This window comes from Anolis carolinensis, chromosome 5 (genome assembly GCF_035594765.1).
Source record: "Anolis carolinensis isolate JA03-04 chromosome 5, rAnoCar3.1.pri, whole genome shotgun sequence".
Lineage (NCBI taxonomy): Eukaryota > Metazoa > Chordata > Lepidosauria > Squamata > Dactyloidae > Anolis > Anolis carolinensis.
In genome coordinates, this window is record NC_085845.1 from 5,479,629 (window position 1) to 5,493,686 (window position 14,058).

Consider the following 14,058-nt stretch of genomic DNA (forward strand, 5'->3'; position numbering starts at 1 on the left):
TTTACACCCCCTTCCTACCCCATCTCGCCCATGGGAAATAATTTCCGCGGATTTCATCACTGACCTACCACCTTCCTGTGGATTCACCACGATCTTAGTGGTGGTGGACCTTTTCACCAAGTTAGCCCATTTCATTCCCTGCGAAGGCCTCCCCACGGCCAAAGAAACTGCGGATCTATTTCTTCAACATGTTTTCAGACTACATGGATTGCCCAAGAGTTTAGTCACAGACCGTGGATCTCAATTCACCTCTCGTTTTTGGAAGGCACTACAAAAACTATTGGGCATAGACTCTCGCTTATCTTCAGCTCATCATCCCCAAACAGATGGGCAAACGGAGCGCACCAATGCCACTTTGGAGCAGTATCTTCGCTGTTATGTAAACTACCAACAGGACAATTGGACTTCTCTGTTACCACTGTCTGAGTTTGCCTACAACAATGGAGTTCAAGCTTCTACAAAAGAAACGCCGTTCTTTGCAAACTACGGCTTCCATCCACGTTTCTTCCCCCCTGTCATTGAAACTTCAGAAGTTCCCGCAGCAGAGGATTGGCTGCAGGAACTCACAGCGGTGCAACAACTTTTGCTCCAGCAACTGGACCAAGCCAAGGAGGACTATAAACGCCACGCTGACAAACATCGCCAGCCGGGCCCCGAAATCAAGGTAGGAGATCGGGTTTTCCTGTCCACTCGCTTTCTGCCCTCCCACCGCCCTTGCCGGAAGTTAGATGCCCGTTTCATTGGCCCCTATCCAGTGGTGGCGCAATTAAACCCCGTGACTTTCAAACTCCAACTTCCGCGTTCAATGCGCATTCACCCAGTGTTTCACCGTTCCCTGCTCCTTCCGGCGGATGGTGTACGACCTGATACAGACCAACCGGCCCCCCCTCCTGTTTTGATGAATGGGGAGGAGGAGTTCGAGGTTGAGGACATTTTGGATTCTCGCTTTCACCGCCGCCGCCTACAATATCTCATTGACTGGGTGGGTTTTGGCCCTGAGGAACGCTCTTGGGAAGACGCCTCCACAGTCCATGCTCCTGATCTAACCCGTCGCTTTCATCAGACCTATCCCACCAAACCGCGACCTCGCGCCTCGGGGAGAGGGCCCCAGTTTGGGAGGGGCCTTGAGGAGGGGGATAGTGTGATGACCCATGGGCCTTGTAGTCCTGCTCAGGACATTGTAATTCCTGATGAGGAGGAAAACTTGGGTTTTTTACCTTCCCAGTCTGAACTGGATTCCTCTCAGCCAGATCTTTCCCAGGCAGATCTGGGAACCTTGCACCTGCAGGAAAGTTGTCTCCCAGAAGTATGTCAAACAAGCCCAGAGTCTACTTCTCCCGTGTTCTTGCGCCGGGAGTTTTGTAAACAACAGAGAAGTTTGGAATCAGCTTCGCGCAGGAGTGCGAGGATTGCAGCTAAGAATGTGGCCAATTAAGACTGCTTCTCGTGAGAATCTTTGGGGAGTCTCACATCTGGTCTCAGAGTTTAGCTTTCGGTTCTGTTTCCCAGAGAACTGCTTCGGCGGGAAAGTTAGACTCTATTTAGGTGTTTTGCCCGCGTAGTAACTTCGCGGAGTCAATTCGTCAGCCTACGGAGCGAGTTGTGTCTGGACAGCGCGCTCCGATTCAAGCCTCGCTCCTGCTCAAGCCTTGCCTTGCTATCCAGCCTTCGCCTTGCTTCCCAGCCTTTGTTTATCTACGGACCTTGCCTTGTTTCCCAGGATCAATCCTTGCCTTGTTCCACGGATTTTATCAAGTTATTCCACGGACCTTGTTCTTGTTCTTAGTTACCTTGTTCCACGTTCAAGCCTTGTTTCAAGTATCAAGTTATTTCCTAGCCTCGCTCAAGTTTCATGGACTAAAGGACCTTGTCATCTCCCCTCACTTTGCTTGGCAAAGTGGGTGTTTCGGTTATTGGATTACAACTTTGGACCTTAATATTTCTTATTGGACATTGCTTTTTTGGACTATTTCTGACCTTTCCTGAAAGGTCTAATTCTGGACTATTTTCTACACTTGTTTTTATTAACTTTATATATTCCTTCAATAAAGATATTAGATAGATTCTGGCCTCTGTGTATGGTTATTGGTGCTCTGCAGCCTGGGTCGTGACACTTTCTCAGTTCCTCCTTTTCCCTAGCCGACATCGGGTATATCTTTGCCTTGGGAAGCTCTGCTCCTGGGACTAGCTCTATTTTCACTTCAACCCTCTGCTTCGGTGGGAAATTGTCTGCTTCCTTCTCGTCAAACACGTCCACAAAATCACGATACTCTGGGGGTAATTTATCTGCCAGTTCTGCTATTCTGATAGAGTCTTCCTCCCCCCTTTTTCCCGGCTCCCTCTCGACTTCCTGGCTCCCTTCTTCCAAACTCATCCCGAAAATCATGCTCTTATCCTCCCAGTTGATTTGCGGGTTGGCCTGCCCCAGCCACGGCATGCCTAGTACAACATTATAGTTGGCTATTTGTGATATCACAAATGACACCTTTCCTTCCCAACTCCCTATCTTACACTTTACATCTTTGGCACTGTGCCTAGCTAACGATCCTGATGCTGTGGATCCGTCCAACTGCGAAAATGTTATTGGGGATTCTAGGCTCGTTCTTTCGCATCCCAATCCCCCAGCTAATTCAGGGGAAATGATGTTCCTGGAACATCCACAATCCACAAACGCTTTGCATGTTGCTTGTTTGCTGCCATTTTCAAGCTGAATGGGGACCACTATCATAGCTTTGTCCTGACTTACCAACCCCCCCGAATGGTGCCTCATCGGTGGTTCTTCCTCGGCGTGTTTTCCTGCCATGGCTCTTGGTTTGGGCGGGCCTCCGCCTTCCCCTTTTCTCTGCCAGCACTCGGCAGCCCTGTGGCCCAATCGGCTGCACACGAAGCAGCCACTCCTGCTGGCGCTCACGTTCCCTCTCGGCTCCGCTCTCCTCCCGGTTGGGGTTGATCCCTCCTTCCGGCTCCCCTCTTTCATCTGCGGCCGTTGCTGTAGCCCTCCTCAGTGCCTCCTCGCCTGGGCCAGCAATGTCTCGACGCGCCCCGCCAGCTGAATCCATCCGTGCAGTGTGTCAGGCTCATCACGGTGCACAGCCCAGGAGAGGATCTCCCGCCTGAGCCCCTCTTTGAAGAGTTCCATCTTTGTCACTGCAGACCATTCCGGCACCTTTTCGGCGAGGCATTGGAATTCCTCCGCATACTCAGATACCGACCTCTGCCCCTGGGAGACGGTCTTCAACTTCTCCCTCGCCTGGATTTGCTCCAATGGATCTCGGAAACGGGTCTCCAGGGGCCCCATAAAGCGTCGGACTGACCCCAGACATGGGTCGCGCCGCGCGTGCAGCTGAACGTACCAGCTAGCTGCTCCCCTCTTCAACACTGCACCAATGGCCCGGATCCGGCTGGATTCCGTTCTAAAAGTGTGAGCATTGTCCTCCATATAGCCCCTCACTGTGGTAAGGAAAAAATCCAGTTCAGAGGACTCTCCCCCAAACTCGATCCTTAGTTCCTCTCGTCTCGGTAGGGGTCCCTGTGGCGGCAATCCCTAATCCTCCGCCCGTCGCAAGCCCCCTTGCGGACCAGTGGGCCCCGCTGCTGTTTTTCTTGGCCCTGTGCCACGCCCGGCATTCACCAGGGGCACTAGGGTCTCAGCTGGGAGCGTAGCCGGGATTCTCGGAGGCTTTTCCCCTTCGTCGTCATTCTCCTCCACCCGCGTCAGGCTTGTTTGGGTCTTGGGCCGGGCGCCGGGCTCCTTTCGCATTTCCCTTCCCTTCAGTGCTGGGAGGTCTGCAAAGCCCTGGCTGCTTCCTACGCTCATGTCCCACATTCAGCCAGCCCGAAGTTCCCTTCCTCTCTCTGGCTCCGCCAAAAACGCCAGGCGCTCCATCGCCCTCGACATTACTGCCAGGGTGGTCTCCATCGCCGACATCCTCTCTTCCAGAAACACCATCCTTTGTGGGGCTGGGGAAGGTAAATCTTCCTCTCCTCCGGTGCTGTCTCCCTGCACCACTCCACGCCTCTGGGTTACCCCATTCGGCTGGGCATAAGCGGTGGATGACGCCAGGGCCGCCAGCTGGTGGAACTCAGCGTCCGGCTCGGGAGTGGCCCTTCCCGACCTTCTTCCTCCTGCGCCCAAGAGCTCTTCATCCTCCACTTGCATGTTGCACCTCACCGCTACAGCGGGATGGTGTCCGTATTCTTGGCTTAGTGTCAGCTCACTACAGCCGCTCCTGAATGAACACACGAGACTCTCTGTGATATCACCAGAAACTTTACTGCAGGAAACATAAACATCAGAAAAGCCAAGAATGGGAGGCTCCGGCCAACCATCCTTTATATACCCTCCCCCTCATTTGAAAAGTCTCTTCCCGCTCAGCAAAACCCCGCGCAGATTCCCCGCCAAGTCCAGCAGCCATTTCTTCTCCGAGTCCTGAGACGCAGGTGTCTTATCAATGTCAGTGACCCTGAAACTCAGAGCCACATCCAGGCTCTAGTAGCAGGGTTCTGACAGTAATGCTTGTGCGTGAATGGGCAAGACTTGGGAAAGAAGATTTGGTGGTATCCTTTGGAGAAGTCCAGGGTGTTGATGAGGGAGGGGCTCCTTAGGTCATCTATCTGGGCCCTGATTGTAAGCTTGATTTTGGCTTATCTTCCCAAAAACAACTATAGAAGTACAAGGCCATATCTGCACACAGTGTAGAAGTTGGAGCCAAATGCCTGCTATCTAAAAGGTAAAGGTTTCCCCTGACGTTAAGTCCAGTCATGTCTGACTCTGAGGGTTGGTGCTCATCTCCATTTCTAAGCCGAAGAGCCAGTGTTGTCTGTAGACACCTCCAAGGTCATGTGGCCACTCGCATGACTGCATGGAGCGCCGTTACCTTCCCGCTGGAGTGGTACCTATTGATCTACTCACATTTGCATGTTTTCGAACTGCTAGGTTGGCAGAAGCTGGAGCTAACAGCAGGCGCTCACTCCGCTCCCGGGATTTGAACCTGGGACCTTTCGGTCTGCAAGTTCAGCATCTCAGTGCTTTAACACACTTTGCCACCGGGGCTCCTATCTATCTATGCTATCTAGTTTTAGACAAATCTTTTGTTATGGTGTCTCCCTTTCAGAGTTGGAAGTGATGTGGCCTTCCAGATGTTGTTGGGATGACATCTTCTGTCAGTTCTACCCCTTCCCTCCAATGTAGTAGTAAATGCCACAATTTGCAGTCAGCAAAATTTGTAGAATACCATGGTTCCCCCTGTGAGTTATATGGACTCAATTTTCAGATCATATTAGTTATAGGATATAATTGCATTTTTTGAGAAAACTATAGTCCACTATAGTCCTAGTCAACTAATTGTCCTAGAGAACACCATTCTAACTGCCATTGACATTGAGTCCCTTTGTGATACCAAATCTCATAGGATTGGTCTATAAATCTGTCAGGAGTATAATTCCAGACAGAGATCTAACACATTTAGCTAAATAATTCAGTCTCTTTGTATGTTACCGTTCCTTCTAATGGCATCAGATTCCATCCGATCTTGGAAAACTAAGCAAGGTCAGTCCAGGTTATTATGTGAATGGGAGACTGCCAATAAATACCAGATGCTGTAGAGTATATTTCAGAGAAAGTAACTGTTGGAACCACCTCTGGGGATTCTTTGCTTAAGAAAATACTATGAAAGGAGAAAGGCTGTCACCCATGCTAGTTATCTGGTGCTCCAGGGACTGTCTCAAATAATCTCAAAACTGCTAAGTAGACATAATATGACAGCCTCGTTTGAACCTTTGCTGTTAAGTAGGTTACAAAATAAGAAGACATGACCTAGGAAGACAGGTAATGCAGACACTTGGAACGTAAATATGTAAGCCTGTCTTTTATGTCAAAGAGGCCTGTGTCAGAAAAGAATTCTAGTTTTGATTAGGCATCAGTTTCTTATGGTCTGTCTCCAAATTAGAACTACCGTTGTGCCAGATTGTTTACAGGTACATTTTAAAAGTATGTAAGACCTATAAGAAAATATTAAAGCTGGTTTTCTGATGGGAAAACTTGTAATTTCCACTTTCTAGTTGGTAAGAGCGAAAAGACAGTTTGGGAAATCTGTTTGTTTTGTTGTTTTCTCTCTTTTCATTAATGATATATGCTCATGTAGACGCTGAGTTCATAGAAAGCTTGAGGGCAAGTTTCCGGGCCAAAATTATGGATTATGTATATATAATGTGTGGTCTTGTTCAGTATTCCTTTGGTCAACATTGCTGGAGGTTGAATATGGAGTTGTCTTGGAAGACTTGGAGATTCCTAGAGGAATCAACTCTCTAGACATTTGTATGCTCTTCAGCTAATTCTGTGGTCAAGGTTAGAAGGAAGTTTACCATACTGTGATTTTTATTTGTGTTTTTTCCACTTTTGTGAGGCTACTATGCCCCTAAACCAAGCAAATGTGATGGGCTGACTGTACATTGTTATGTTTCTGCTAATGCTTCTATTGCCCATTACATAGCAATCTAAATTTGCCCTCTATCATGTGCAACTTACCATTCTCTTTAGTTAAACTTTTTGTTCTCTCATGTGGAATGTTCTATATTACATAAAGTTTGCACATTTTAAGAACATTGTCAAAGCCTTATAAGACAATTATTTCAGAAACTGTCCAGGAATAATAATAATAATAATAACAACAACAACAACAATAACTATATCCTGCCACCATCTCCCAAAAGGGACTGAGGGCGGCTTACAAAAGCACTTGGAAGTGCAACAACATACACAAATACAACAAAATAAATGAGCATATAAAACAATCACTATGTAAATTTATACATAAAACATATAAAACCTGTACTGAATGTCTGGTCATTATTTAGTTACTGCACATAAAATATTTTCCTTGAAAGCTAGAACATGAATGGATCAGGGCTTCTTAAATCTTTTCCACTCGTGACCTCTTTTGAGACTGCTTTCTACCCGATAAATTTTCATGTGACCCTGAGTATCTAGGTATATAAGATAGATATAAAAATCAGACATTTACTAACAGTAAGCATTTGCAAGATTTACTAAATAGGTTGATTTTCCTTTTTATGAAGTACAACAGGAACATTTCTGTGTGAGGTGAACCTAACTGCATAGCTATTAATCCCACATCTTTAATATGTTTTTGATGAAACTAAACTTCCTTGCTCAATCTGTTATTTTAAAATCTTTTTTCCCTTTAGGTTAGTTAGATACAGGTTCCTAGAAAAAAATTATACCAGTTTTGCTAATTATTAGTAATTGTTTCTGAAAGCTGCCAGGATAAATATTATTCCACACAGTATCTGCACCAAATGGCACCACTTCTTGGACATTTGTATTCCTTTGGCACTGTTCTTTCATTTTCTTATTTCCTCCATGCTCCCTTTTTGGCAACTAGGCATGTAAAATGTGTTGTTTCTGTCAACTTCCTCCAATTGCTAATGTGCTGTCTCTGAGGTTAGTTAATTGGCTGTCTTTTGAAGGATGAGGCATTCTGTTTGGCTTTTGTTACTGGCATCTATTTCCTCCGTTTTCTCAAAAGGATAGTTGCTAATGCTTAATTTGCATGCTTGCATGGAAAAACTGAGTTAAATTCATTTTCTCTGTAAATCCTAGAGATTTGAGTTACGGTTGGCATCTTCAAGATATACTCTCTCTGGTGATGTAGAAGATGTCTTTTATGTATTTCTCTATCCTGCCCACCCTTCTTCTCAGAAGCAATAAAATAAGCTAAAATGGGTGACACACTTTCTAAGAACTGCTTCCAGTGCATTGTGTGCATTTGGTTCAACATGGGCGCTTCTCATCAGTCTGTATCGGGATATAACATGCCTTGACAATTGGTGAAAGTTGTCTAGATGACGCAAATGAATTTCATAAATGCCTCAGCCTTTATGACAGAAGTAGTATAGTAGAGGTATAGAAGGGCTGTAATTCCACTACTTTTGTTGAGTGAGTGTTGGGTAGAGAAGAACCTGTCATTTGTCTTTGCTTCTTTCCGTCCATGGGCTTGGGGACATTGGGAATAGTTGCACGGTTTTCTCCTTTTGAAGCGAGAAAGGTCCAGCTTCGGTAAGTTTTGAGATTGGGCTCCATGTGTCAATACTGAAATGATTCTGTCTTCTTACTCTATTCCCACTGAATCTATAGGGTGTGTGAAATTTGTGAATATTTTTCATGGGATGATCCACTGTGTAGGATCATCCAGAAGTGTTGGAAATCTTTTCAGAGTTGCCAATGTTTTGGATGAAGTCTTAGACAATATAGTGATTTATTATGGGAATACAGTATGTGGAGGCTGCTTAATAAGCAAGATTACAAAGGGGTAACTGAGAGTAATCTTTCTTATATATAATATAATATATTAATGTTCCTTTTATGCACAACTCATACTGTTTTCTCCTGTTTCCCATGTTCTCTCTCTCTTTCACCTTGCCCTTGTGCTTTACTTTTTTGGATTCTTTCTTTTTGTTGTATGTCCATCACACTGAAATTGCTCTCAGATTGATTATTTGACTGGTAAAATCTGTGCTTTATTTTAGTGCAAAACCAAATGTAGTTTTAGTGTTTGTACTGTTTTTGTCCAAATACAGATTTTAAAACAGGGTCACCAATTGCCATTGCAAGAAATGTAGGTAGATTACATGTCAGTTTTCTACATGCATCTGATGGAAACTGGTAGGGAGTTTTGGCTTTCTGAGAAGGAATTATGTTTATTTCTGAGTCTCTTCTTCAGAATAATTTGCATTTGATAGCTTATTTTGATGGTTGTCATGTATTGGTCCTCGAGTCCAATGGTGAAACTCACTTCGTTCTTTGTCACACTAAACAGCAGGTTTTAAAACTTTTTACTGATCTTTATACCTGTTCTGTTCTTTTAAAAATAAAATAAAAATGCTTTTCTGCAAATGTTTAATACAGGAGTAGGGCATGGAGCACACATTTGCCATGTTTTGAAGACTTGGTCTAAATCTAGTGTTTTTCTCTTAGCATGGGCCCATTTAAGTGAATTATATTTATTAATCACAACTAATATGTTACATTGATTTTAGTGGATCTCTTTTTAGGTAGGAATATTACTGGGTTTAGCCTGGTGTATTATACACATTAAATAGAAATACAGTAGAGTCTCACTTATCCAACACTCACTTATCCAACGTTCTGGATTATCCAACGCATTTTTGTAGTCAATGTTTCAATACATTGTGATGTTTTGGTGCTAAATTCGTAAATACAGTAATTACTAGATAGCATTACTGCGTATTGAACTACTTTTTCTGTCAAATTTGTTGTATATTTGTTTTGGTGCTTAATTTGTAAAATCATAATGTAATTTGATGTTTAATAGGCTTTTCCTTAATCCTTCCTTATTATCCAACATATTCGCTTATCCAACGTTCAGCCAGCCCATTTATGTTGGATAAGTGAGACTCTACTGTACATGTCTCTGGTTGGTTGTGTCTTAAGAAAATGGCTTTTTAGAACTTTTAAACTTATTTAAATTTATTGCTACATGAAAATTTGTCGGCTACCCTTTTCATGTATTTCCTTGTGTTTTTAGAACGAAATGTGTCACTGAAACATATAAAGCTAAGTAAATCGTGCAGGCACTTAAGAGACCTCTATCTCTTTTTTCTTGTGTGTCTGTGTTGCGTTTGTGTTTGTATATGGAGAGCTATTTTTCTTTTTGTTGGTTTCATTCTGAGATGCCTATTGGGTTCTTGCTGGCTCCCTCCCCTTTCCCCTTTTAATCTGAGATAAATGTCGTCACTGCTTGCAAATGGAACAGTCAATCCTCTGCTAAACAAATAGCAGGTAGCAGGACGAATCTGAAGGCAAGAGCATTTAGTGAGAGTGGGATGACTTCCATCTGCCTTTTCCTCCCCAGTGCACCCTCTTCTTGAAGTCATCTACCTCTATGGGGAGTATGTGTACAGATTTCTGCATCTCTGTGCATACTCACTTTATTCTTTCTTGCTTCATTTTCTCTGTTTTCTGTTAGAAAATTTTCACACCACATGAGCCATTCCTGACTGCCCCAACTCCATGACAACCATTTTGTAACTAGCTATAGGTCCTATAGCAGACGTGTCAAGATCGTGCCTATGGCGGTTTCTTACAAATGCCAGATGGGTCCACATGCACCAGCAGGTCCCCAAGCTGGAGGGGCTATAACAAACGGAAAATAGCTCTTTGAACTGAGCTTGAATGCAGGCTCAGGGCCAATGAAGTTGGGAAAAGCAACAGTGTGAAGCTATTCTGATGCCCAAAGAATAATCTATATGTCAACTAATGGCAGTACACATCTGTCAGGAAAAAAAATGCTCCCCTATCCTCTGGCCTTTTATTTTTGTTTTTGGTGCTGTTGTCTTCTCTTTTATGTTTAGAATAGAAGAATTTGGCTTTACAGAGGTTACCATGAAGGTTAAATAGGCCGTTGTCTTTTGCTTCCATTTTCTCACTGTGGACCCTTTTAACGTGTTTTGCCTTACTTGATGGCCATTCAAAACCCTCAAATAATTACCCTTACTTGGCATATCCAATATCAATAGTTACTGCATTTCACCTCTGCTAATTATCCTTTATAGTTTTTGCTTCATCACACACCACTTTCGATTTACCTGAGGGTCATAGGTGCATTCTGTTCACTTCTGTGCCTTTTAATAATTCGATTAAAGCCAGAGGAGATTGAATTGGATTGGGCGATAGTCCAGTACAAAATACGTGCATTTTAAAAATATTTTAAAAACTGACATTTAAAATAAAGACCTGTACATTTTTATTTGCCACCCCAGCATGTCATGATTAGCATGTAACTTTATTTTGGAGGGGTATTCATGTCCTACAATGTCAATTTAAGCAAATGATATAAAATATTCAGGAATTTCAGTTCAGTTTAAAAACCTAAGAAGCTCTATGTGCTGAAACATTATGAAAAAGTTGCCTAATCCCCATGTTGTTATATATGTATATATTTAAAAAAACCTTTTTTGTTCCAGCCTATTACAACAACTCCTCCACATTTTGGACAGAAGGAAGAACTATTGAGCCAAAGCAGCAGTGGAACCCATATTTCTAATGCCAGCGGCTTCTCTTTGGGAGAAGTGATCCGACGTAGATCTTCTGCTAATCGGGTAACTATGTAATACTGCTAGTATACTTACTGTGCTGACCCTTAGATACACAAATGTTTGGATAAGCAGGATATTTTGAGTTGTTTTGGGATCTCGGACCAAGATTCTAGTGATAATCTCTAGTATACTCTGTTTGTGTAGAGGAAATCTGACTGTTCATCTTAGAGGAAGTCAAATGAAATATTGATGATGTTAGGCAGGGATCCCCAGACTCAGGCCCTTGAGCCAGATGCGGCCCTCCAAGGTCATTGACCTGCCCCTCTTCCTAAACTTTAGACTTAGGATTGCCCTAAGTCTGAAACAACTTGAAGGCACACAACAACAACAATCCTAATTAATATGACTATCTCTTCAGCCAAAAGCAGGCCCACACTTCCCATGGAAATACTAGTAAGTTCATGTTGGTTAAAATTGCTCTTAATTTTAAATACTGTATTGTTCTTTTATTTGTCCCCCCCCCCCCCACACACACACTACAAATATGTGCAGTGTGCAGAAGAATTCATTCATTTTTTCCAGACTATAGTTTCCCCCCTGCAACAGTCTGAGGGACCATGAACCAGCCCTCTGTTTAAAAAGTGAGGACCCCTGCTGTTAGGGATATAGGCAATTTCTCCTGTGATTTCAAGAGCTGCACTTCAATAGATCTTGATTGTCTCCTGCAAACAAAAGAGCTCCCTCCATTTCCCCGAGTGCACCAAGATCCAGTGGGGGAGATTGTTTGCCAATTCCTTTGTGCCCAAACACTTCTCCCAAGGCTTCTTTAGGCGGATTGCCAACCTTCAATACAGCATTTTTTTTGGGGGGGGGGGGGACGATTTGAAGAAAATTACACATCTTTCCTTTAATCAAGAACATCCAATGCACCCATGGAAACTTTGGATCTAGTCCATCATTTGGTAGCCAGTTACAGAGACTATGGTTTCACTTATATGGTAGAATTAATGCAGTGTGACTCCACTTTAACTGCTACAACTCAATACTAGGGAATCCTGGCAACTGTCGTTTTATAAGATCTGTAGCCTTCTCTGCCAAAGAGTGTTGAGCCTTCACTGAACTACAACTTCCAATATTCCATAGAATTAATCAATGGCAGTTAAAGCATGATTATCTCTAATTAGAGGTTTTGCGTTCATACAAAAGTATTTTTTGTAGTCCATATATTCCATATATAACAAGTTTTACCAGTCCAATAAATGGAACTAGATTCTAAGATCCAGTCATTTCTACTGCTAGATTGGGTATTATCCTTGAAGAAGGGTATTGAAATGTATTATATAGGCTGAATTGTATTGTACTGTCACTGCAGTGGACGCAAAGGAATTGAGAGACTGAGTGGAAATGCTAATGTATTTGCAATTGATGTGTGTAGGGCGATTTCCATATATGGCTCTTATCAATTTTAGGCGTTACCCAATAATTATCTGTGCAGGTGCAAAATGATACGTATGTGTGAGTTCACAGATGACCACTCAGAGATTTACAGTTGCAACTCAGCAGCTGTTCTTTTATCCTCAAGTAAGTCTTCATGTGATTTCAGCCTAAGAAAAAGAATGCAGGCAGAGAGCTATTAGAGATCTGATTTGTGCCCCTGAACATCTGGAATTGGCAGCTTGTATATTTTCCGGCAACAACTGCTGCATAAAATAGATATCTGCTGAACTGGTGGGAGACAGAGTTAATGAAATTCTGTCAGCGTATAGATCAGCTGTCTTGTTTGTGCAGTAGAAATCTGGGGAAATAGCTTCTGAATGTGTTACTGGTATTTCAGAAGTAAAAAATGAAGATTAAATTGGATCTTGAAACTAGATTATTTCCTCAAGTATGTGTTCTGCATGTTAGCTATGCAGTGAAACAGTTTATTAATATATTCAATTTTTTAAAAACAATGTATAGCTTTACCAGTCATCTAGTTCTCATTGGTATAGCATGCATTATGCAAATATTATTTATCCTTTACTGAAAGGTTCTTCTGTCTCTTCCAATTATTATCATTTGTCCACTTGATTTTATTATTAATAGTAAATAATAATAGTATTATTATTATTACAGTATTATTAAGCCAAAACTTTGATCCTAGACAATATTGCTTGAAAGCAAAGAACTGTGATGCACAATTGAATTTTACATCATGTAAATCAAGATGTTTCATAAGTGCTGGGATATATATATATACACACACACACAAACACACACATGTGTATATATACCACTTTCTGTCTCTGCTTAATGGACAGATAGAACAACAGTTGTCCAAAGGAGACTTTAAATATTGTTGTATTTTTATTTATGTATTTTAACTATGTTGTACCTTTTTTCGAGCTTTGAGGAGAGGCGGGCAAAAAATAAAGTTTATATTCTTCTCCTCCCCATATTCCAACCTCAGTTTTTTTTTTCTGAAGAGACTATTGTTATGAGGAGAAGCAGCAGATCGTAGTGGTTTGAGGGTTAGGCTATGACTCTGGAGACCCGGGTACCATTCTCCATTTGGCCATGGAAACCCACTGTGTGACCTTGGGTGAATCGCACACTCTCAACCCTAGATAACCTCATGATAGATTCACCTTAGGGTTTCTATAACTCACAAACAACTTTAAAGCACATAACAACTGCAGCTATGAGGGAATTCTGAATGAAGTTCTTATAGGATCAGAAAAGCAGATAGGGATTTTTTTCCCTTTCCTTTTTCCATTGCTACCATTTGATCTACCTTAGGAGAAGATGAATTCTGAAATTCCTCATCTTGACTGTTTATAGAGAGGTGCAGGTACTAAGGAGCTGCAGTGTGTTTATAGTGATTTAAGTGTTAGATTAGAACTCCGAGAGACCAGAGTTCGAATCCTCCGGGCAGTCATGGAAATCCTTTGTGTGATTTTGGAAAAGTAACTTTTCTTAGCCTTCCAGGAAGGAAATGGCAAA

General features: G+C 42.7%; 1 protein-coding gene across 1 annotated transcript in view; it reads left to right on the forward strand.

Moving 5' to 3' along the window:
- The window catches only part of alms1 (ALMS1 centrosome and basal body associated protein), a 114,314-nt gene that overhangs the window by 16,812 nt on the left and 83,444 nt on the right, over positions 1-14,058 (forward strand). The window contains exon 2 of the mRNA XM_008122042.3: positions 11,005-11,139. Within this exon, the coding sequence (XP_008120249.1) occupies positions 11,005-11,139 (135 nt within the window). The remainder of the gene's footprint in view (positions 1-11,004; positions 11,140-14,058) is intronic.